This window comes from Miscanthus floridulus, chromosome 9 (assembly GCF_019320115.1).
Source record: "Miscanthus floridulus cultivar M001 chromosome 9, ASM1932011v1, whole genome shotgun sequence".
In the NCBI taxonomy this organism is placed as follows: domain Eukaryota; kingdom Viridiplantae; phylum Streptophyta; class Magnoliopsida; order Poales; family Poaceae; genus Miscanthus; species Miscanthus floridulus.
The window spans coordinates 43356197-43381499 of record NC_089588.1 but is presented as its reverse complement, the minus strand read 5'-3'; the positions used below and the strand labels follow the sequence as shown (position 1 = coordinate 43381499).

Below are 25303 nucleotides of genomic sequence, written 5' to 3'. Positions count from 1 at the left end.
TTTGATCATAACATCATTTGCATGAAGTTCAATACAGAAGGCAAATGTCTCGAACAAACAAGTATTATTAAAGCAACTGAACCAACACAACTCATATATGGGTCTAACGAAGATACTCAAGGCAAGCGTTTTGAGTCTGCAAGTGAAATTCAGATGTAACAACAATTCATGACTTAATGGACGAAAAAGGGATTAAAACGTACAAAAAACATAGTTCTTTCACAGACACACCATACAAGCATAGTACTGCAGAAATAACCATCTGGCTGTCCCCCATCCTAGACGCGAATCTCTGGAACATGCTGCATCTTCTGGTGCATCCCATTCGTTAGCCACTGTGTTCTAAATTCCCCGTGCAGGTAGAGAAGCCAAAGCTTCTTGAGGGAGAGAAGGGATTCGATGCCTTGAGGGACCTTATCCAGCTGCGCTAGGGACATGATGTACAGACCTTCGATGCATGGAAGAGCACCATGTCCAATCTCCAGCTGCTCGACGTTAGGCATTTTCTTCAGGACGAGTGTTTTCAGGTGAGGAAAGCACCCTGCAGAAAGAACCAAAGTGCTTGCACTATTCACCCTGTTAAAGCTCAAATAAGTGAGGTTTGGCACGTGTGGAGCAAGGACCCCCAATGGATCTTCACCAAGCTGACACCAGCTAAGCGCTAAATATTTTAGATGTTTCCCATGGTTGCGAAATATTGGATATTCCAGAGTCTCATCAGCCCAGCGCCCCCTTACAATTAGTCTGTGGAGCTTGGGAAATTTCGGTGCAAGGGCTTGGAGGCAAAGTGTCTCATTCACATCACTTGCAGAGATTAGGAGGCTGGAAAGAAGTGGCATTGTCGAAATGGTCGCAAAAAGATTAGCGCAATCTTCAGCACTAACATTGTCGATCCATATGCTTCTGAGTTGCATCAGTTTCTTCAGCTGTTCAGCCAAGTCTTTGCTCGCCTGCACTGTCTCAAGAGTCTGTAGTTCTTCAAGGTTCAGCAGACCTTTAGGTGCTTGCACTCCAATGAAATATCTGAACTCTGACTGCTTCTCATCTGCAAACCTGTCAGCCAAAAGGTGCCTTAGTTTCTTGACCTTAACAATCCCTCGTGGCAGCTTTTCTATTTGAGTTTGTTTAATGTCCAGAGTGTGGAGGTTGAAGAGCTTCTCGATGGACTCTGGGAGTGACTTGACTTTGGTGCGCCTTAACCCAATATACCGAAGGTTAAAGAGGTTTCCTATAAATGCTGGCACCTCAGTGATCTCAGAATCTTGCAGCTCAAGAACTGTCAAATAGCTTGATTGAGACATAATTGAGGACAACATGTCAGGGGAGAATGAAATTATTCCCTGCGCCACAAGAGTTCGAAGACATGGAAATTGAACCTTAGGTGACGCATTGACATTCCACCCACATAATGACAAGCGACGGACATTCTTGTCCACCTGTACCAGTTCACCATATTCGTTTGCGGAACCAAACTTCTCTTCTTTGGCAACACAAAGTGCCAGGTCCCGCATGATATCATGCATCTTGCAAGTGCTAACCCTGCCAAGCTCATCATAGTCTACAACTTCAAGCATATTACGGTGGATCAGTTCCATGAGATTTCCCTCAGCCACTTCCTCTGGTGTATTCTTCTCTTTGCTCAGAACAAAACCTTCTGCAACCCAAAGCCGCACAAGGGTTTCGCGTGACATGGGGTAGTCTTCAGGAAACAAGCTGCAATACAAGAAGCAATTTCTGAGGTCTCCAGATAGATCATGGTAGCTTAGATTTAAGATTGCTCGGACATGATCATTGGTTGACAACTCACTCCGAAGCTGGTTGTATGTTTGATTCCAAATGTTTATTTGTGGTCTTGATGACAACAAGCTGCCAATTGTAACAACTGCTAGCGGCAGGCCATGACACCTTTTCACTATTTCACCAGCAATTTCCTGAAGCTCCTCGGGGCATTTGTGGTCCTTCCTGTTGTGAAAAGCCCTTCTACAGAAAAGTTCAAATGCATCAGGCCCACACAACGGTTGGAGCTCAAGATGGTGGTCAAAGGAAGCAATAGCACCAACATGGTCCTTTCGTGTTGTAATGATGATGCGGCTTCCTTGGAGCGCCTGGAAAGCATCATGTATTTTGAAGTATACTTCTTGCTCCCAAACATCATCCAGTACAATCAAGCATTTTCTATTTTGGAGTTTTCTCTTTATTGCTTCCTTCAAGTCATGTACGTCCATTTTGTCAATCTCTCTTGGCACTGGAGGTTCCATATGCCCAATCTTCCAGAGTAGCTTTCTCAACAGAGACTCGACTGTGTAGATCTGTGACACAACGATCCAAGCATGTACCGGGAAGTTGACTTTTTCACGTTCGTAAATATTTGTAACCAGTGTAGATTTTCCCAGCCCACCCATACCAGAAACAGTTATCACAGTGCTTCCCTGCTCTTCTGAGTAAACCCATCCAGTCAGCAATTTTCTATTTTCTTCAATTCCTACTAGATCTTCATCTTTGACAAATTCTGGGAAGCTATCTTGGGAACGCTGTCTTTCAATCTCAGCGAGTTGGTCGGGGTGAGGGACAAGCTGGGATGGCTGCAACCATTGCTCCTTCATCTGAATAACTTGCTGGATCTCCCCTTCTATCGCAGCTACCTCATCAGCAATGTCACTGAAAACAATGGCATAGTGTGTACCCTTGACGAAATACTTCTTCAGGAACCCTTCTTCCTCTAGTTGAAGAAGATGGTATGAGTACTTGTCTACTACATCCTCAACCCGGTAGGCCACCTTCCGGACCTCCCCAATCCAACTCTTGACAAGCTCATCTGTAAGGTAGACTGTGCCAATCTGCTGTATAATTTTGCCCATGAATATCAGTTTCATCCTTATTTGATCCACTTTCCATGGAAGTTCCTTCAGAGCTTGAACTTTTTCAGACAGCTTATTTATAAGGGCATTGGCGGGTCCATCCCCTAGACCAGAACCAATCTTAGTGACAGCAAGGAGCACTGCTTCTGCCATAAATTTGTGCTGAACAATAAAGACACAGTTTGTCATGTTGTAGGTAAAGCAAATTTGAATTGAAAGATATGAGCTGAACTCATAGGTAAAAAAAAAAAAATCCCCCCTGGTCCCCAGCGATTCTACTCTGCCTCATTATCTTTCAGCAAATGGGGTGTTGTCTCAGCAAAACTTAAAGCATATATGATAGGAAACTTTAAAATATAATGTATCGCACATGCAGTGTATCAATACCATATGCCATTGCCAAATGGACCTCGTCTAATACAATTTGGCATAGAACAGAGAAGTTTTGCTCATTTTCCTGAAGAGGTAACTAAAATAGTGGAATCTAATACTTTTATATATATATAATATCTATAAAGATGTAGCAATTATCAGCATCTAGAAATGAAAAATTATGCAACTGAATAATGGATCAGAACAAGGTAAAACTGTAGAGAGAGCCACTTGGTGGCACACTTGGACAGAAGATCCAGTTGCTACCCCATTTTCTAGATACCCACAACTGTAACATATTCGTTTATTTGCTTCCAGATTTTCTTTAGGCTAAACAGATCTGGGCAACCATGACTAACAATTGATGGCCGTGCTAGTTTCGTATTCGTAAAGTTGCTCCCGGGAGAGACTCAATTGACAGCATCAACTTGCATGCCAGCGAGTATAACACTAGCCTAATAGGATTGCCTGGAACATCAGGGCTACCACCACCGTGTTCAGGAGAGGAAGAACAAAACATAAATAGGGCAGTGTTGGCTAATTTGACTAGCAAATGCGCACCTGCTGGAGGCTTAGTCCAGAGAGGAACGAACGGGAGGACGAATCCGGCAGTGAGACCAAACCTGCGGCATTAAACAAGAGGTGAGCAGGTTAGACGCGGTTAGGGAATGAGAAGGGCAGTTCGGCTATCATGTATCAGTTTCCTTTCAACGCGCGCGCCGCCGCCCCCCGCCCCGCTTGGCCATTCCGGCGCTTGTCCGTAGACCATCGATGATCGATCTCGGCGGCGCATTCCGTCGAGCACATCGCGGGCACAGGATGACGCAGGAGTTTGGGAGTTGGGATGAACCGTGAACGGGTGGATGGAGCGGAACATGTGGTAGGATGGTCATCTCGTGCGCTAGCCAAGAGCTTGATCCGTTTAATTTGCAGTCAAGATCGAAAGGACAGTGATCTCGACTGTCGAAACAGGAGATAGATCTGGTGAACTAGTAGCGTTGACCCGACCGAGATGCAGACTTTGCAGTAGAGAACAGTGCTAGAACAGAGTCTGCAGACACGACCCGTGACCAATTAACGGCAGAAGCAGAACAACTAACAAAGACACGTCCAGCTTAACGGCAGATTGTATTCATCATCATCCATGACGCTGCTGAATATAATCTCGATGAGTTGCAGGCAAGAACTCGTACGCACCTGCAGTCGATCGCAGCAGATCTGCCGTGAGAGCTAGCGATGCCTCTCACGCTCGGAGTTCTTCACTGGTGACTGGTGAGGGAGGCACCATGACTTGGAGATGGGAGATGCATACAAGACAGCACAGCACCTAGAGTCTTGCGAACTCTACTGCTTTTTTTTTAATTCCTGATGAATTGTCTAGGAAGACCTGGCAAAGTCTACGGGCCAGACCAACCGCTGCTGCTGGTGCAGTCGCCATCGGCACATTTTCTCTGCACGTGCAGGCGCCAGTGATGTTCGATGCCTCGTGGGAGGAACCGGGTCCTACCACTCCTACCAACAGTTGCTTTCATGAACAACCCCTGATTAGGATGTGCTTCAGTGGCTTAACTATTATTAAAAATCAACTGGATGTTCTTATCGATTAGGATGTACTGTAGTGGCTTTATATTTCTGCAACTGTGGAATTATTTTGTGTACATAATATTGATGTTCCATCCGTATTATTATATCTTGTGTGTATTGTCTTTTAGATTTGCATCACTTAGGGCTGTTTGGTTGGACTACCAGAAGTTATCTGGCTCAGGCAAGATGTCCCATGCGTTGGATTTTGATATCCTAGGGTTCAGATCTTTGCTCCAAAAAGTCCCTTACTTCTTGGCTCTGGTTCGTGGGTTCATTTAGTACGTGTCCTTTTGAAAGAACTCTTCAATTCGGTTAGCGCGTGTTTAGTTGCCACCTTAAATTTCAAAAAAGTGCTACAGTAGCCATCACATCAAATCTTATGATATGTGTATGGAGCATTAAATGTAGACGAAAAAAAACTAATTATACAATTTGGTTGGAAATTACGAGACGAACGTTTTAAGCCTAATTAGTCCATGATTGAACACTATTTGCCAAATAAAAACAAAAGTGCTACAGTAGTCAAATTCCAACTTTTCCTCCAACTAAACACAGCCTTAGTTCATTATTTTTATAACAAGAACTCAATATTTTGGAGTTTTCTCTTTATTGCTTCCTAAGCCTGAAGGACCGGAAACGGCGACCAGAGGGGGGGTGAATGGGAGCCTCAAATTTCTTTCGAAATCTTCAACCACTGTCCCAATATCAATCCCCAAAAAGCATACACGATAGACTTGATGACCACAACCCTAGAGAAGGGTGGATGCTCCCTTAGAACACAGCGGGTCACCACAAAGCAAACGGAACACAGATCGGAGCCCAAACGAGCAAAGAACAGCACTGCCCCTGCAAATATCGGACACGTCCGGTATTATGTCGGACACGTCCGGTATGATCTCGGACACGTCAGGTATTTTCAGCAGCAAGCTGACCAAAAGAGAAAAATCCAAACCCCGTCAAACGGTGTCCAAAAATCATAAAATTTTAACCATAGCTCTTTAGACACCAAGGGAAGATCTCCACCAAATTTCAGCTCAAAACTCCAAAGTGAGAAATATCGGACACGTCCTAGATCATATCGGACGCGTCCGGTATGAGCGAGCAGTTTCTCGGGAAAAATCAAATCAAGCCATAACTTGATCAAATCAACTCCAAATGACTTAAAACTTTGCACAAGGGTTCACAAGCGAGTAGAAAGGCAACCTCTAAAGGATCATGGCCCGAGACAAACTCTAGCTCCGTGAATCGAAGGAATTGAAGAATCCCCCCAAAAATAGGTCAAGAACTAAAATTGTCCGGATCTGCGATCTCGTGAGGAATTAGTGGATTTTCTTCGGTGGAAAGCTTCTACTCATGTCATTGATCGATCCAAGGCAACAAGAACGAACCAAAACCATCACAAAACGAAGAAACAAGAGGGGAAACAAAAAGGGACAAAAGGAGCTCATGAAGAACACCAAAATCACATCAAGAACACAACTAAATCATGAATCCCGGAGGGCATACGGTGGTTACGGCCATCGATTCCTTCAAAACCAAGTCACAATTTGAGTTGTGGACCTCTCTCATACATGGAAGCAAACTAGAGGAAGAAACCCTAAAGGAGAAAATGAAAACTAAAGGAGGTGAGGGAGATGGGGACTCCCTCATCCTATTTAACAGGGCTATTACACATTCCCAGTTTTGCCCCTGGATACAAATGAGTTGAACCGCTAAGCCCAAGGGCGTTGTTGTCGAACCTAGTGTAATCTTGATTCGACGGCCACCGCGCCTTCTCACCGGTAGCTTCGCCTCGACGTGAACTCCCTGATGCCGCCACGTGCCGTCCGTCCCTCCTCGGAACCTCCGCCCGGGTTTTGAGGCCCAAACCCATAAACCGTCCGCGGGTAGCGTACTCCATACGCGTTCCCCGCCATCCGACGCGTGTCACCGCCGTCCTCGACCGGTCGGCCCGCCAAGTCCTCCTGAGCCTCGCTCGACTCACGCGTCCGCCGTCTTGACCCGATCAACACCGTCACTCCATGTCTTCTTGCACTTATCGATGTCCCAAGTGTCAGCCACCGCGGCTAGTCATCCAGCCTCTGGGTCCCTCGGTCCAAGCCTCACGTCCGTCCTTCACTGCTCCCGGTCTGTCGGCACGGCATGTCCTCCTTGACCTTCACCTCGCCGTCGACCACCGCATCCAAGCTCCACACCTGCACAACACAAGCCAAAAGACATGTCGCACACATAGCTTTCGCCATGGTAAGGTTAGTCACCACTCAACCCACTTCGTGGATCACATTGACAATCACTCATCATAAAACGAACACACAAGGGTACTTGTCAACCTTGTGTTCGCAATCTCCCCCTTGATGAGTGCATTGTCAACACTAATACACGAACAGCTTGAGCAAAAGAAAAAGAAAAAGAAGAGAAAAGAAAGAACTCACCCAAATGACCAAAAGCCAAAGAAAAGCCAAGAACTGGGTCATTTGAAAGTGAGCAAAACTTGGTCCCCAAAGACATGGGCAACGGCTCGACGCAACCAAGTAAAACAAAACTAGCCCTCAAGAAGAGGCAACGGGCTCAACGCCACTAGCAAAGCTCGAAAAGCCGAAAACTGCTAGACCCTCCAGAAGAGGCAAAGGCTCAACACATCTAGCAAAACACCTCAAATGCAAAACTGCTAGACCCTCCAGAAGAGGCAAAGGCTCAACACATCTAGCAAAACACCTCAAATGCAACTCACCCTGAACAAGTGCAATCTCTCTCAAATGAATGCATATCTCTCAACTTTAGGTGAATCTCTCTCAAATGAATGCATATCTCTTAACTTTAGGTGACATTGTGAGTGTGGAAACTTCTCCCCCTTGTTGACATATGCACTTATCAAGCTAGAGCCCAAGAATTGCAACTCCCCCTCAAAACAAGCTAGGAATGCAGAAATGCGCGAATGCAGAAGCTTCAAGATTATAGCAAGTAGATTGAAAGAATGCTCTAGTGGATGCTGTCATGTATATATAGCAACACATACAAGTGCTAGCAAAATGCTCAAGGTGACCAAATGAAACGAAATATGGCATTTAAGCAAGTTTGATCAAGTTTGAGCAATTTTAAAAGAGGGTTCACCACCAAAGGAGCACATAGCAAAAATAGACAGGAGATCGACCTTGTGCTACACATGTATGCAAAGTGAACTACCCCAAACAAAGTTCACACATCATGTCATGAGACAAACTTGTGGTTTGATCAAATTTTAGACACCAATTGAAATTTATCGGAGTTATGTAGCGTATTACCAAAGTTTGTTAGACAAGTGTGTGCGGGAGGTTATCTGTGCCATCAAAACCTGACTTAGCGACCATGTCAAGCCTATGCCAAAGGCAATCAGAAGCTTAAGACAATGATCTCGGTATCCATTACAGAGCTCAAGTTCACCAATAAGTGCAATTTGGAGCTGTCTCGATACTCTGACATAGGATAGTACAGACCCATCCCGATCTTTTCAAATCACAGAGTTTGATTTTCAAGTTTTAGCACAAATTCTAGTTTCTCAAGCAAGTGTGTAACTCAAAGTATAAGCCGTAGCAACTAAGCATATACATGAAGCAAGAAAAAGATCTTGACACATTCTACACATGCTAGTGCCACAAGTAGTGGTGAACACATTTCATGTTTCAACAAGTTTTAATCAAGTTCATAGTTTGGAAAACAAGCTTGGCTCATAATATGCATCAATTGATCAAAAGGAGCCTAAGCCAAAAGCACATCATTGTGTATTCATAACATCCCCAACAAGAGCATAGTGTCAATCTAGCTACTATAAGGATGAAGCTCAGGATGCAATATGATACATGATGATATGATATGCAAGAATGATATAAAAACAAAAACAAAGGCTAAACTATAAAGAAAAGCAAAACTAGAATACAACAACCAAAGTTCCCCTCCTCTAAAAAGGGAAACAAACTCCAAGCTCCCCTCGCAAGCGAGCAAACTGGGCTTGGTCAAGTGGTTTGGTGAAGATATCTGCGAGCTGGTTTTGGGTATCAATGTGGTGCAGATCGATATCACCTTTCTCATAGTGGTCACGCAAGAAGTGAAAGCGAACTTCTATGTGCTTTGTCTTTGAGTGAAGGACTAGGTTTTTGGCTACACTTATGGCACTGGTGCTGTCACAAAACAAAGGCACTCGCCTAAACTCTAACCCAAAGTCTCTCAGAGTAGCTATCATCTAAAGCAACTGGGAACAACAAGCAGCAGCAGCAACATACTCAGCTTCTGTGGTGGATTGGGCGACGCTAGACTGCTTGCGAGAAGACCAAGACACAAGAGAAGATCCAAGAAACTGACAAGTCCCCGAAGTGGACTTCCTCTCAACACGACAACCAGCATAATCCGCATTAGAATACCCGCAAAGAGAAAGAGAGGAGGAGGCTAAAAACCAAAGACCAAACTCAGGTGTGAAACAAAGGTACCTGAGGATCCGCTTGATGGCTTGACGATGAGACGTGCGTGGAGAAGACTAAAAGCGCGCGCACAAGCAGACTGCGAACTGGATGTCTGGTCTCGTCGCTGTTAGGTACAGCAGGGACCCGATCATGCTTCGGTATTCCTTCTGGTCCACGGCTTCTCCCTCCTTGTCCTCATCCAGGGCCATCGTGGTTGACATGGGCGTCGAAAGAGGCTTGGCCTCACCCATATCAAATTTCTTGAGCACATCCTTGGTGTACTTGCCTTGGTGCACGAACGTCCCCTCACGAGTTTGCTTGATTTGCAGCCCGAGGAAGAAAGTCAATTCACCCATCATGCTCATCTCAAATTCCCTGCTCATAGTATCTGAAAACTTGGCAACAAGAGCATGAGAAGAGCCACCAAAGATTATATCATCCACGTATATCTGAACCAAAAGGATATATGTGCCTTGCTTGAGGAGGAACAAAGTCTTATCTACGGAACCCATCCTAAAACCCTTATCAAGCAAGAAAGCTTTTAAACGCTCATACCAGGCTCTCGGGGCTTATTTCAAACCATACAAGGCTTTGTGGAGTTTAAAAACATGGTTGGGGTACTTTGGATTTTCAAAGCCAGGGGGTTGCCTAACATAAACCTCTTCCTCTATGTACCCATTCAAGAAGGCACTCTTCACATCCATTTGATACAGCTTGAACCCTTTCGAAGCTGCAAACGCTAAAAGAATCCTAATGGCTTCTAGACGGGCAACAGGAGCAAAGGTTTCTTCATAGTCTATTCCCTCTTTTTGGCAAAAACCCTGAGCCACTAATCTCGCCTTGTTTCTCACCACCACCCCATCCTCACTCTGCTTGTTCTTGTAAACCCACTTTGTACCTATGGGGTGGCACTCTGGTGGAGGTGGAACTAAAACCCACACTTGGTTCCGCTCAAAGTTCTCTAACTCCTCGTGCATAGCATTAACCCAATCGGCATTAGATAGTGCGTGTCCAATATCTCGAGGCTCAAAAGAAGCTACGAAAGCAGAATGAGCGAAATGGGAAATATGATAAGACTTGGAATGCGTTACCCTTTCGTCGATGTCGCCGATCATGGTCTGAGGAGGATGGCATCGCTGGATATGTCGAGGTGCACCCAAAGACGAAGTCGCCTCCCCCTCATCCACAGCTGGGGCCTCCTCAGTTGATTGAGGAAGCGGCTCGCACGGACCCCATGAAGTAGAGGTGGAGGGCTCGGGGCCGTGAGCCGAAGTGGTCGAAGCTGGTTCGATCGGGGCAGCCGGTTGAGATGGCTTGGGATCATCCCAATCGACGTCATCGTCATTCTCAACGAAAATGCTGTCACCCATCTCTTCATCACCTGCACGTTCAAAGACCGAAATAGAAGAGGGCATGGTTTCGTCGAAGGTGACTTCACAAGTCTCCATGACACGGTTAGTCTCAAGATTAAGCACACGGTACGCATGTGAATGAGAAGCATAACCGAGAAATATACCGTCCGAAGATCTAGATTCAAACTTGTCAAGATTACCTTGCTTAAGAATGAAGCACCTGCAACCGAAGACTCGAAAATGACTCACCTTGGGTGGACGCCCAAACCGCAACTCGTAGGATGTCTTCTTTAAGAAAGCACGAAGAAAAATGCGGTTTGAAACATGGCAGGCGGTGTTGATGGCTTCGGCCCAGTAACGCCTAGGAGTCCTATGCTCATCGAGCATCGTCCTGGCCATTTCAACCAAAGTCTGATTTTTGCGCTCAACAACACCATTCTGCTGAGGGACATAGGGCGAAGAAAACTGATGTTTAAGACCCAAGGAAGCATAGAAGGTGTCAAACTGAGAGTTTTTGAACTCAGTGCCATTGTCACTGCGGATAGCTCGTATGGCATTCTTTGGTAACTCAGTTTGCAACCTCAAGATCAAGTCATGAGCATGAGAAAACGCTTCGTCCTTGCCCTCCATGAAAAACACCCAAGAATAGCGAGAAAAATCATCCACGATCACAAGAACGTACCACTTCCCTCCCTCTAACCGAACCCGAGCCAGACCAATAGTGTCCATATGGAGTAGCTCACCGGGTCTCGTGGTCATGACCTGAGTCACTAGAGGATGGGAAGCAGCCACCATCTTTCCGTGGCGACAGGGATGGCATACCAAATCCTTCTCAAACTTGAGTTTGGGCAATCCTCGGATCATGTCAAGAGAACTCAACCTCACTAGGAGATCGAAGCTCAAGTGACCAAGTCTCCTATGCCACTTCCACAAATTAGAAGAAGATCCGGCAACCAAACAGCGAGAAGAACCGAAAGACTGAGAGAAATCAGCTCTGAAAACTCGACCGAAAGGAACGATCTGACAAACTAGATGTCCCTGAGAATCGAGCACACGAGAAAGTCCAGTCTTAAAGCGCACCTCAAACCCATCTTGAAGGAGTTGTGAAATAGAGAGCAAATTGAAATGCAGGCTTGAAACCAAAGCAACGTCCTTCAAGATAAAAGACTCATTGACCCGAATGGTCCCACGAGACAGCACCTTACCTTTGCTATTGTCCCCAAATGTGATGTACTCCTTGTATTGCATGGGGTCGAGGCTGGAGAACCATTTGGAACTTCTGGTCATGTGGCGCGAACAGCTGGAATCAACAAGCCACGTGTTCTCCAGGCCTTCGCTCTGCATCAATAGAAAGACAGGGGGTGAGCAAATGGCACAACACTGGGGTTAGTGAAATGAGGAGAATACCAGTGTTGAGTCATTTGCCCTGGAAAAGTGTTAGGAAAAACACCATACATGCCATGTCCCATTAGAGAGAAGCGATCACCACGTGGGGAAAACGTGGTCCGCTAGAAGTGTGGGACTGAAAGCCACCGTCGCGAGGTCCAGAGTCATATAGATCATGACTTGGGCCATGCCGGGCACGACCACCATGTGGTCTCGCCACCTGAGGCCTAGCACCTTGAGGCATTGCACCTCTAGGCCTAACACTGTGCCTCTGAACAGGCAGTACATGTACGCCATGGGGAGGACGGTACATGTTCTGGTTGTTCAACTCGTACTCGCGCCGCTCATCTCTCTTCCTCCTAAAGCAAAACTCAGCCAAATGACCATCTCTATGGCAATAGTCACAGTGGTACCTCACCTCTCTCTTAGGTGGTGGTTGACTCACTCTCTTGTGGATGTGGTTCACTCTCTGAGGCTTTTTGGCTTTAGGAAGGGGTGCACTAGAGATGTTGGGTAGAGTATCGAGTGAGTTCCGAAAGTGGTTCGGTTTGGGAACCCAAACTTGCTTGGATGGTGGAGCTTTTGGTGGTTCTTCAAACACACCATCTTTGATCATAGGCTTGGTAGGCTCTGGTGGAGGGATCTTGATCAATTTGGGAGTGTTGGTGGGTTTCTCACTTGGGTTCAAACCACTATGTTCACCAACCTTACCATAGACATGCTCACCTTTCCTACCTATAGCAAAGCCTACTCCCGATGAGTTAGTTCCCCGCCTGAACTGGCTCACCATCATGCCCAACTGGGGCTCACTACACGACACCCAGCTCAAGATGGACCGAAGTTGTGTGTTTTCTTCCTCGGTTCCCATCTTGTCGTGCCTGCAGGACTCAAGCTCCAACACCAAAGCTTCACATCGAACACATGTAGTGGTGGTGCTATCTGAGTTGGCCTTCTCAAACTCAGCAAGTTTGGCAACCTTCTCTGCCAACTTAGATTGCAAGCCTGAGCAGGACTTGCATGCACCGAGCAACCTAGAACGAGACTTCAGCTCATCACATTCATCAAGCAAAACAGCATACTTGGATTGCAAGTCAGAGAGGTTAGACATGTGTATAGCGCACTCATCGCACTCTTCCTCCTCTGACACCACTACACCACTCTTGGCAAGCTCCAACTCCTTCAAAGCAACCTCTAGCTGGTCCTTAAACTCTTTTCTCTCGTGGGCAGCACGCTTAAGCAACTTATCTTGACTTATCAATGTATCATTCATAGTATCAAGCTCAAGCATAAGTGAGTCAAGTGTGGGCGGTACCTCATTTTCGTCGTCGTTGACGTCGACGTCCTTTTTGAGCTTTGCTCCACCGTCAACCGCCATAGTGCAAAACCCACCATGGTTTGCACCGGCGACAAAGCAGAGACCGTTGAGCTTGTCATCACGCTTCTTCTCGGACTCATCGTCGGTCGAGGGAGAAGAAGAGTGATCATCGTCGGAGTCGTCGTCGAGGTCCCTGAGGGAGGCGAGGAAGGCGCGTTCTTGAGCTTTGGCCTTCCTGCGGTACGCCTTCTTGATCGCCTCCTTGTCGAAGCCGCCCTTGGCCTTGTGCTTGCCGGAGGTGTAGTCGCGCTTATCCTTGCGCTTGCCGGAGTCGTACTTGTTGGTGAAGGGCTTCTTCTTGGGGCAGTGCGCGTCAAAGTGGTCTGGATCTCCACATCCATAGCATCCCTCCTTCGGGCCACCACTGTGTCGGCGGTTCAAACGGTTGTTGTGAAACCGAGAGAACCGACTGATGACGAGTGCCAACTCATCATCCCCAAGAGACTCCAACTGCTCCTCTGTGACTGACATCAAGCACGACAAAGAGAAAGAAGCTTGTGAAGGGTTAGTCAATGAACTTGAACCACTACCTGAGACCAAAGCCATGGTTGGTGCAGAAGGATTCTTGAGCTTGGCTTGGGTTTGGTAGTCGATCTCTATGGACTTGAGCTTGCTGAAAAGCTCGTCGACGGTGAGGGTGTCGTAGTTGGCCGACTCGATGATCGCCGACACCTTCACATCCCATACCTTTCGATCAAGGGCATAGAGAAGCTTGAGCGCCCTCTCATGATCACTATAAGGTAGGTTGGCCTTGTTCGCTTTCATTTTGTTGACGATAGTCTGAAAGCGGGAAAACATGGCATCGATGGACTCGCCATCAAACTAAGAGAAGTTCTCGTACTCGCGCTTGTACGTCTCGTAGAGTCTGGTCTTGACCTATGCGGTCCCCTCGTGATAGCTCTGAAGCCTCACCCAGATCTCTTGAGCTGTAGTACAATCGGAGACACGCTCGAACTCAGAAAGCGAAAGACTCGAGAAAAGCACACTGCGAGCTTTGCTATTTGCATTGTGCCGATCCTTGTGATCCTGGGTGGTACGGGCCGCAACAGGGAGCACAACGTAAGTAGCATCCTCGCAAATTTCCCAGACGAGCCAATCAATCCCCTGGAGATGCGCAGACATGCGGATCTTCTAATAAGGATAGTTGGACCCATCAAAGTGCGGTGGTTTGCCGGAACCACGCTCCATGTCGCCTTCGTGGATCACGGACCGATTAAGGTGGAATGGTCCTTAACCGGCTCTGATACCAATTGAAGGACCGGAAACGGCGACCAAAGGAGGTGGGTGAATGGGAGCCTCAAATTTCTTTCGAAATCTTCAACCACTGTCCCAATATCAATCCCCAAAAAGCATACACGATAGACTTGATGACCACAACCCTAGAGAAGGGTGGATGCTCCCTTAGAACACAGCGGGTCACCACAAAGCAAACGGAACACAGATCGGAGCCCAAACGAGCAAAGAACAGCACTGCCCCTGCAAATATCGAACACGTCCGGTATTATGTCGGACACGTCCGGTATTTTCGGACACGTCCGGTATGATCTCGGACACGTCAGGTATTTTCAGCAGCAAGCTGACCAAAAGAGAAAAATCCAAAACCCCATCAAACGGTGTCCAAAAATCATAAAATTTTAACCATAGCTCTTTAGACACCAAGGGAAGATCTCCACCAAATTTCAGCTCAAAACTCTAAAGTGAGAAATATCGGACACGTCCTAGATCATATCGGACGCGTCCGGTATGAGCGAGCAGTTTCTTGGGAAAAATCAAATCAAGCCATAACTTGATCAAATCAACTCCAAATGACTTGAAACTTTGCACAATGGTTCACAAGCGAGTAGAAAGGCAACCTCTAAAGGATCATGGCCCGAGACAAACTCTAGCTCCGTGAATCGAAGGAATTGAAGAATCCCCCCAAAAATAGGTCAAGAACTAAAATTGCCCGGATCTGCGATCTCGTGAGGAATTAGTGGATTTCCTTCGGTGGAAAGCTTCTACTCATGTCATTGATCGATCCAAGGCAACAAGAACGAACCAAAACCATCCCAAAACGAAGAAACGAGAGGGAAAACAAGAAGGGACAAAAGGAGCTCGTGAAGAACACCAAAATCACATCAAGAACATAACTAAATCATGAATCCCGGAGGGCATACGGTGGTTACGGCCACCGATTCCTTCAAAACCAAGTCACAATTTGAGTTGTGGACCTCTCTCATACATGGAAGCAAACTAGAGGAAGAAACCCTAAAGGAGAAAATGAAAACTAGAGGAGGTGAGGGAGATGGGGACTCCCTCATCCTATTTAACAGGGCTATTACACATTCCCAGTTTTGCTCCTGGATACAAATGAGTTGAACCGCTAAGCCCAAGGGCGTTGTTGTCCAACCCAGTGTAATCTTGATCCGATGGCCACCGCGCCTTCTCACCGGTAGCTTGGCCTCGACGCGAACTCCCCGATGCCGCCACGTGCCGTCCGTCCCTCCTCGGAACCTCCGCCCGGGTTTTGAGGCCCAAACCCGTAAACCGTCCGCGGGTAGCGTACTCCATACGCGTTCCCCGCCATCCGACGCGTGTCACCGCCGTCCTCGACCGGCCGGCCCACCAAGTCCTCCTAAGCCTCGCTCGACTCACGCGTCCGCCGTCTTGACCCGGTCAACACCGTTACTCCATGTCTTCTTGCACTTGTCGATGTCCCAAGTGTCAGTCACCGCGGCTAGTCACCCGGCCTCTAGGTCCCTCGGTCCAAGCCTCACGTCCGTCCTTCACCGCTCCCGGTCTGTCGGCACGGCATGTCCTCCTTGACCTTCACCTCGCCGTCGACCACCGCATCCGAGCTCCACACCTGCACAACACAAGCCAAAAGACATGTCGCACACATAGCTTTCGCCATGGTAAGGTTAGTCACCACTCAACCCACTTCGTGGATCACATTGACAATCACTCATCACAAAACGAACACACAAGGGTACTTGTCAACCTTGTGTTCGTAAAGCCATGTACGCCCATTTTGTCATTCGCTTGTCTGAATTCTGGAGGAATCTGGATGGTTTAGAAGAATGCTGGAGGAATTTGTGAGAGAAAAACACTGTTCCGGATGAAAAAATAAACGGATCAAGCCAGATTTAAGGGCACGCGAACGGGGCACTGGAGGTTCCATATGCCCAATCTTCCAGAGTAGCTTTCTCAACAGAGACTCGACTGTGTAGATCTGTGACACAACGATCCTAGCATGTACCGGGAAGTTGACTTTTTCACGTTCATAAATATTTGTAACCAGTGTAGATTTTCCCAGCCCACCCATACCAGAAACTGTTATCACCGTGCTAGCCTGCTCTTCTGAGTAAATCCATCCGGTCAGCAATTTTCTATTTTCTTCAATTCCTACTAGATCTTCATCTTTGACAAATTCTGGGAAACTGTCTTGAGAACGCTGTCTTTCGATGTCAGCGAGTTGCTCATGGTGAGGGACAAGCTGGGATAGCTGCAACCACTGATCCTTCATCTGAATAACTTGCTGAATCTCCCCTTCTATCTCAGCTACCTCATCAGCAATTTCACTGAAAACAATGACATAGTGGGTACCCTTGACAAAAAACTTCTTCAGGAACCCTTCTTCCTCTAGTTGAAGAAGATGGTATGAGTATTTGTCTACTACATCCTCAACACGGTAAGCCACCTTCCGGACCTCCCCAATCCAAGTCTTGACAAGCTCATCTGTAAGGTAGACTGTGCCAATCTGCTGTATAACTTTGCTCATGACTGTCAGTTTCATCCTTATTTGATCCACTTTCCGTGGGAGTTCCTTCAGAGCTTGAACTTTTTCAGACAGCTTATTTATAATGACCTTGGCAGTTTCATCTCCAAGAACGGAACCAATCTTAGTGACAGCAAGGAGCACTGCTTCTGCCATAAGTTTGTGCTGAACAACAAAGACAGCAGGTCATATTGTAGGTAAAGCAAATTTAAATTGAAAGATACCAGCCGAACTCATGCAGTCACTCATAGGTTAGAAAAAAAACAACTCCCCCTGTTCTTGTTGATTCTACTCTGCCTCATTATTTTTCAGCAGATGGGGTTTTGTGTCGGCAAAACTTAAAGCATATATGACAGGAAACTTTAAAGTATAATGTATTGCACATGCAGGTAACATGTATCAGTACCATATGCAATTCCCAAATGGCTAAATGGACCTCATCAAATATAATTTGGCATAGAAGAGAGATGTTTCGCTCATTTTCCTGAAGAGGTAATTAAAACAGTGGAATCTAATATGTACTTACTCTTTTAGACATAATAATCTATTTATAAAAAGACATGTAGCAATTGTCAGCGTATAGTATAAATGAAACATTGCGCAACCAACGGATTATAACAACACAAAACCATATTAAGAGCCACTGGCAGGACGCGGGACACTTGGACAGAAGATCCAGTTGCTACCCCATTTTCTAGACATCCGCAATTGTAACATATATGTTTATTTGCTTGCAAATTTTCTGAAAGATAAAAAGATCCGGGCAACCATGGAAGGACCATCAATTGATGTCCGTGCTAGTTTCAGATTCAGGGCGACGTCTCCTGAAGTTGCTCCCTGCCTAGTGCCAAGACTCAGTTGATATGCGATCAGGAAAATGAACTCAACGTGTCTGACAGAGAGCATAAAACTAGCCTAATAGGATTGCTGAGAACATGGTCCCTATTGTCCATCAAAATTATCTCATTTGCATCCACAAAAAATAGGGATAGTGTTGGCTCGTTTGTCAAGCCAATGCGCACCTGCTGGAACCTTAGCCCAGAGCGGAACGAGGGGATGAATCCGGCGAACCTGCGGCATTACACAAGAGGACGGAGGAGGTGAGCAGGCAGCGAAAAGTGCAGACGTAAGAAGAGTAAGACGCGGTTAGGCATGAGAAATGCATGCATCTCCGGCTCTCCGCTACCATGTATCCATTTCCCTTCGACGCACGCGCCGCTCCCGCGCTTGGCCGTGCCGGTGCGCAGCCGTAGCCCATTGATCTCGGCGGCGCATTTCGTCGACCAGGCGCAGTGCAGGGACCGGATGACTGGAACTGGATGACGCAGGAGGACGGCAAGGGGTGGGGGAGGAATGGACTGGAAGGATGCTCATCTTGTGGGCCAGCAAAGAGCACAAGAGGCTGCCACAGGCCAGAGCACACAGCTGACCGCCTGACGTGCGTCGGTGCGCGCACTGCACTCCCACACTACACTACCGATTGGTATTTAACTAATTTAATTTAGATTTAGAAGTCTCAAGACAAAAAAAACTAATTTAATTTAGAACTCCCCCCTTTAAATTAGAGTTACTTTATTTAGGTTTTTTCTAAGGTAAACTTATATAACTTGGACCAACAAAATAAAAAACACGTCATTAACTACATCATCAAATTAGTTACATTAAATCCTTAATAAAAATATGTCTTGTTACCTGGTCAAAGTTAGAAAAGCTCAGGTTAAGATAAACTATTTCAAACATATAGTTTTCAAAGCATGTATCATTGCTAGATGCGTGTAAACCCATGGTGCAGTAAAAAAAACACATTCTAGGTATAAGGAGAAAAAAAACTTTGTCTTCAAACAGTGCCTAAGTACATCCTTCTTTTATGAGAGAATTCCTTATTTGACATCAGACAAATGACTCGTTCCTTTTTTGGCCCTCAAAAATTTTTTGTTCCCTATTTGACACCGAGTTCAACTTTCATTCCTTATACGACACTCCGTTAGATTTTCCATCCGGGAACCGTTAACTGCCCTGTGAAAAGACGATTTTGCCCATATGGTGTTGAGATGACAATTAGAAAACCTAAAGTTTTTTTTTTTGAAAAAAAAAGAAACAGAGGCTCCCTACAACAAGAGCCTCTGTTTCTTTTTTTTCAAAAAAAAAACTTTAGGTTTTCTAACTGTCATCTCCAACACCATATGGGCAAAATCGTCTTTTCACAGGGCAGTTAACGGTTCCTGGATGGAAAATCTAACGGAGTGTCGTATAAGGAATGAAAGTTGAACTCGGTGTCAAATAGGGAACGAAAATTTTTTGAGGGCCAAAAAAGGAACGGGTCATTTGTCTGATGTCAAATAAGGAATTCTCCCTTCTTTTATCTCCGTTCTTTCAACAACCGGTGGACATGATCAATTGATCGAAGACGATAAAACTTTATTAGCACAACCATAGCTAGCCATTCGTTCAGTGGCTGTCGGCTAATAACCATACCTTGTACAAGTCTACTTCTCATGCCGGCTCTAAGGTCAGGAAAGATGGGACTACTACCACGTCTGATCCGCGGACCATCGTAAGTACCCAAATCCACCAGGCGAAGTTTAGGATTTATCCGAGACACTACCGAATCAAGTAATAACAGAAAGGTAGGATGAACTCAAGAGTCAGAACCTGAACCTCTGGTCTGGTGTTAATTAAGTCGACCTAATTGCACGACAGCTACCGTTTGCAATCAAAGGTCACTCGAAAGGACAGTGATCTTGAAATCAGAGTTGCAGACTTTGCATTAGAGGACTAGGGAGTGAACCAACGGTGCTAGAGCAGAGTCTGCAGACACGACGACCCGTTGAAGCCGTGACCAATATATTAAAACAACAAACAAATTAAGGCATGCATGCGATGCTGAATTTCCATGAGTTAGCTGCAGGCAAGTACACGTACTACGCACCTGCAGTTGATCGCAGCAGATTTTCCGTGAGAGCTAGCGACGATGCCTCTCACGCTCACGCTCGGAGCTCACTCGTGAGGCGGGGGTGGGACGACGGACGATGGGAAGGGAAGACCATGACTTGGAGATGCATATAAGACAGCACCTACACAGTCTCGCGCACTCTACTTCTTTTTAATTTCTGGGCCAACAAGTCTTTTGCACCCAACTCCCATTTCGTAAGCTAAAAATCTATCCTGAATTGTTTAGGAAGACCTGGCAAAGTCTACGGGCCAGGGCCAGACGCCATCGGCACGTTTTCGTTCTCTGCGTGTGCAGCCGCCCATGATGTTCGATGCCTTTGCCTTGTGGGTGGAACCGGGTCGGTCCTACCACTCCTACCAACGCTTCCTTCCAGGAATAACCCCTGAGCTTTAGTGGCTTCATTATATTTCCTTTTAAAAACCAACTGGTTGTTCTTATCGGTTCATTCCTTTAATTTGTATTTCTGCCAGTGAAATTATTTTGTGTATATGTTGATGTTTCATTCGTATTATTTAGGGTAAAGTACACTTTTCAACCTCTAACTCGCATTGTAGTTCAATTTTCAACCTTCAACTATGAAACCGGGTAACAGACACCCTCCAACTGTCAAAACAGGACAAAATTGATCCTTACTGGTTTCAAAAGCGGTTTTCTATTTTCGAGAGACGCTGAAATTTTATATTATTTTTTTGAGCATCTTAACGTCCTCAAATAAAATTTTATATTATTTTTTTGTTTGCCAATCAACAAGATCTAAACTTGGTAATAAAATATTTGTTTCCACATGTTTGGCATCGTATGCTTGGAAGAATGGCAGGTGATAAGCCAATAACCAATATCAGCCAAATCGAATGATCTTGAAACCGCCTTGAACCACGAGTCTGCTCTCTTCTTCCTGCGCGCCTCATCCAATTTCGGGCGGAAGAATGTCGTGTTCTCCGTATGCAAGCCTGCAAATACCTGCTCTTTAGTCCAGATTCCTGCAGCTAACCCAGCAGCATATGCAGCTCCAAGGGCTGTGGTCTCTGTCCGCTGGTCTAATAACAGGGCTGCCTAATAAATCAACCTACAGTAGGAAGTAACAAGCTATCGTCAGTCATCCAATGCAAACTTTAACAGTTTTTAGTTTTTCACAATTGCAAAGAAAATAAATGAGAAAGATCAGTGCCAGGTAAGATCACACAAGAAGTTAAGAACACATATCGCTAACCAGACAAACGTGGATAATGTGATTTTTTTTAGAATTATTTTTGCTTGACAGTCCATACTTGTGTTCAATTTGCAAATGAACAAGACAATCAAGGATGAAAACATAGTTTGGACTTCATACAGCGTAAAAAGATTTTTGTACTACTTGAATCTGACAGTCTACTGCTGTCATGCATAATTTGTCACACCAGATTGAACATTCAATTTTATTGAAGAAACTATATAATTTGCACAATTTGCACATACCTTATAATCCAATGCATAATTTGCCCAGCTGCCCAAGCATAGCAGCATGCTGATCTCCAAGACACCCCAAGATGGGGACACCTGGAAAGGGGAACTCTTTGGCGACCACACCAATTTTCTCTGAATTACTGATAATCTTTGGCAAAATCTCAATAGGAACTCCTAATACGTCAAGTGTTGGCTTATCCCACCAGCAACACTTCCTGTACGGTTCCAAATCAACTCCTAATGCATGTTCTTAACATAAACTAATTTGCCTGGCCAAAAAGATTTATGGATCTTTAAATGAGCCTGAGGGCAGTAGTACCATGAAACAAACCACACTATCAGGCTTGTCGTTGACGCTACAACTTTTTACAAAAGATCAAAATTAACAAGTAATGAAATAACTAGAGGAAATTCCTTACTGAATCTACTATCCTGTACTAACATTTTCCTTCCATATCAGAAAGTTATGTACTAAATCGTTGCATAAAACACTACATTGCAAAATATCATTCCAGTACCTTCTCTATTAGCATAAACCGTTGGCACCTATCATGTGAGTACAAAAGGTCAATCGAGAAAAGAGATCTATTAGCATAAACCGTAGGCACCTATCATGTGAGTACAAAATATGAAGCAAAACTGTCTAGCTATAGTGCTCTATTGTGTACTGCTCTTATTCAGCAGCATTGTCCTTTTATTTTGCATATTTGAACACAAGATTTACCTTCTCTATTGGAAGAAAGGTTTCTTCGTGCTGCCTCTTAGTTACAGCTGGAGGAAACGAGTCATCTTCACCATTGGCTGAGGTGCTGAACCAACCATGCAAAAAAGTGTAAGCACGCATTACATGTGCAGAAACCCAAAGGAACAGAGCAGACTAATGTCTCAAAGAACTGTGAACATAGGTGTAGGTAGATCAAATGTGTCGAATACCTTGCATGCACCGAGCCTGTCTTCCATAGAAGCTACCCAGTCTATGCAAAAAAAATGGATGCAGCAGGCATCAGATTAAGCTAGTAAGAAATCAAACATAGCCCAAATCAATAATTGCTCCCCAAAACATCATCGACACGAAACATCAAGAAGCCCGCACACAGCTTCTAGCAAACATTTGCCGGTGAAGCCTCTGCATCACTGTAAAGAAGTTCACGCCTGGTACCAGCAAATACGGCCAAACAAAAAAGGGTCCCAAGAAAAAAAAGGGAAATCAAAATACCTCAATACTGCAACAGCACTGCTATGCAGGCAGCAGCGTCCATCTATTCGGCTGCCCAGCTTCTTCCTTGCTTCCGGCTGCTACGCAGACAACAGCCACCAATACATGTGCCACCCTCCTCGTAAAAAAACAATTCATGTGCCAAAAAGTGTAGGTGAAGAAAATACACTTCTATTCCCTATAAAAAAACATAGGCCCAGCTCACTACCTATCAACATTTTGGTTAACCATTTAGTGAACACAACTAATCCTTTCTAGAGGTGCAAGATTATAATGGGCTTCATTTTGTTGTGCTGTTCTGAACCTTCTCCACCTAATATAAGTAAGCTACAATCCCATAGGTGTCATCCAAGATTATGGAGCCAAACGCAAGTACACAAAAGGCAGATACAGAAAAAGAATTTACAAACCATAAGAGATGGAGCACTTACTGTCAGCACCAAGTAAACAAAAATGATTCAAGACAATGCACCCTGTAAACAAACTTTAACTAATACTAATATCAAGAAGATGCCTAAAAGAATATGGCAAGGAGAAAAAAAATACAAACTGCTCTTTCAATTCCTTAAATTGTTTAGATTTTGTTTCAAGATCTTTCATCCGGAACTAACTTCTGAATATCGCTTTTCAGCTTATTCAATATCAGCTGAAACCAAAAGCTGTTGAATTCTTGCTAGTAGTTGCCAAGACTATTCTGCAGCTGGCCATAAAATAACTTATTCTATGGTCACCTTGATTTACGATAATGTTTGTACCAATTTAGGATAACGACAATACACATTTACGATACATGGGTTACTATAATTCAAGATGATACTTACCATAATGCTATAGTAAATCACTTATGAGGGAGTTTCCATAATCTCGTAAATTAGTATATATATATAGTTCCCCTGCGCCAATCAACATTACAGGCTTGACATAGTCATAATGCCCCTAAAAAATATCATGACAAAATTTGTGCTTTTAGTTAATTATAGGCTTGATAACTTGGTCGTGTTATTTCACACATACGAACTTATGAGGCATCAACATTACAGACTTGATAACTTGCCAATAGCAGATTATATTATAACAAAACGGAAAGACATACGGGAGGTCCTAACCTAATCATCAATCTGCGTCTCCTCGAAGTGTGGGTGGCCCTTGAAGAGGTTGTACGCCGCCAGAAGGGTGCAGGTCACGATCCCGGCGTAGGTGATCTTCTCCCACTTGCCGTCTCATCTGCGAACGCGGAGAACAAAGGGCCCAAAACCCAAATCAGAAACTGATCGGGTCTCCCGTCTCGCAAACCACGGCGGCGAGATGTGCGCACAGGCGTCGTCGTGGATGGAGGATGACATGGCGGTGCCTCAACATGGCGGCGTGCACCACCAGCGACCGGAGGCCGGATCTCGCCGCCGCCGAGGCCATGGGTGGTGCTGCCGCCAGCGGCGCCGCCCCCGCCGCCATAGGAGAAGCAGACGAGCAGCTAGTCGTGCACGAGGCGGAGCACCCTGGTGATGACGGCGAGGCCTCCTCGTAGATCATATGGCGAGGCCTACGTAGACAACAGCCCATAGGATCGCGCGTGGGGGCAGTGGCGGACCCAGAGATTGAATGGAGCCTGGGCGAACCTCAAGAGAGCAGCGTTGCGGATAGTTCCAACCCAGAAACTAGGATGGATTCCATGGCTAAGGCCTGGTTAAGATTGTGGTTAAGAATCAGTATTCGACACTGTAGCATTTTCGTTTGTATTTGACAATTATTGTTCAATCATGGCCTAACTAGGCTCAAAAGATTCGTCTCGTAATTTACAATCAAACTGTGTAATTAGTTATTTTTTTATCTACATTTAATACTCCATGCATGTGTCCAAAGATTTGATGTGATGGAGAGAGAGTGAAAAAACTTGCAATCTAAACAAGGCCTAAAGAAGAGAAAGAAGAAAATTATTTCTTATATAATAAACTATGTGTCGGTGTTTCGAACAAACATAAATTTACATTTATTACGCGTTAGACTCGGATGATGTACTAAAAGACACAAGATTTATATTGGTTCGGACAGAATGTCTCTATGTCCACTTTTCTGCTGCTCGTGTTATTAATACCGAAAAAGGTTCGTAGTAGGTACAAACGGTCGAGAGAGAAACATGTTTCAAGTCTCTAATGGATAGGTTGAAAGGATGCCAAAAGTTCAGTTGCCGCTTGACTATGTGTTGTGTGTGGAATCGACCCCTCCCTTTAATGGGGCGTCCTGCCCTCCATTTTATAGACTAAGGGGGAGCATGGATTACAGATGAGAGAAAGAGGAAAAAACCAAAGATAGAGAAGGTCCTTCGAGGGTGCCGTGTCTTCCTTTTCCCTTGAGCCTGCCCTGCTGACATGGCAGACCACGCCAGGGATAGTATATTTCGCTCATTCTGATGGGGCCGGGCTCTAGCTTCATTTCAGCGAATGGTCACTGAAAGCATCTAGGCTCCTAGTTGGGTTTCGGTGATTAATGATAATACAAGATTACTATGACTAACGTGTGTTTTGCAGAGGCAATTAAGTTAGGTCATGGTAATGGAGATCAATTGGGCAATCAAGG

At 45.3% G+C, this 25303-nt stretch overlaps 2 protein-coding genes and 2 long non-coding RNA genes across 5 annotated transcripts; all 4 read right to left on the bottom strand.

Annotated features, from left to right (window-relative positions):
* Positions 1–4613, bottom strand: LOC136483677 (disease resistance protein RPM1-like). 2 transcript variants are annotated; one of them, XM_066480807.1, is made up of 3 exons: positions 4428–4613; positions 3792–3853; positions 1–3020 (listed from the first exon to the last, which is right to left on the bottom strand). In XM_066480807.1, the coding sequence occupies exon 3, from the start codon at positions 3009–3011 to the stop codon at positions 279–281; it is 2733 nt and encodes a 910-aa protein (XP_066336904.1). In that variant the 5' UTR covers positions 3012–3020; positions 3792–3853; positions 4428–4613; the 3' UTR covers positions 1–278. The 2 variants fall into 2 exon arrangements, with proteins under 2 accessions (XP_066336904.1, XP_066336905.1); XM_066480808.1 differs by lacking the exon at positions 3792–3853.
* A 10871-nt stretch (positions 4614–15484) lies between these two features.
* Positions 15485–18517, bottom strand: LOC136483678 (disease resistance protein RPM1-like). The gene is made up of 3 exons (XM_066480809.1): positions 18304–18517; positions 18140–18188; positions 15485–17282 (listed from the first exon to the last, which is right to left on the bottom strand). Exons 1-3 carry the CDS (start codon positions 18489–18491, stop codon positions 16374–16376), a joined length of 1146 nt encoding a protein of 381 aa, XP_066336906.1. The 5' UTR covers positions 18492–18517; the 3' UTR covers positions 15485–16373.
* Positions 18518–20780: 2263 nt separating this feature from the next.
* On the bottom strand, positions 20781–22953 carry LOC136481831 (uncharacterized). Its single transcript, XR_010764865.1, has 4 exons — positions 22447–22953; positions 22238–22322; positions 21526–21782; positions 20781–21136 (listed from the first exon to the last, which is right to left on the bottom strand). It is a non-coding gene; the product is annotated as an uncharacterized lncRNA (long non-coding RNA).
* A 908-nt stretch (positions 22954–23861) lies between these two features.
* On the bottom strand, positions 23862–24687 carry LOC136481830 (uncharacterized). The gene is made up of 3 exons (XR_010764864.1): positions 24639–24687; positions 24045–24402; positions 23862–23953 (listed from the first exon to the last, which is right to left on the bottom strand). It is a non-coding gene; the product is annotated as an uncharacterized lncRNA (long non-coding RNA).
* Positions 24688–25303: the final 616 nt, after the last annotated feature.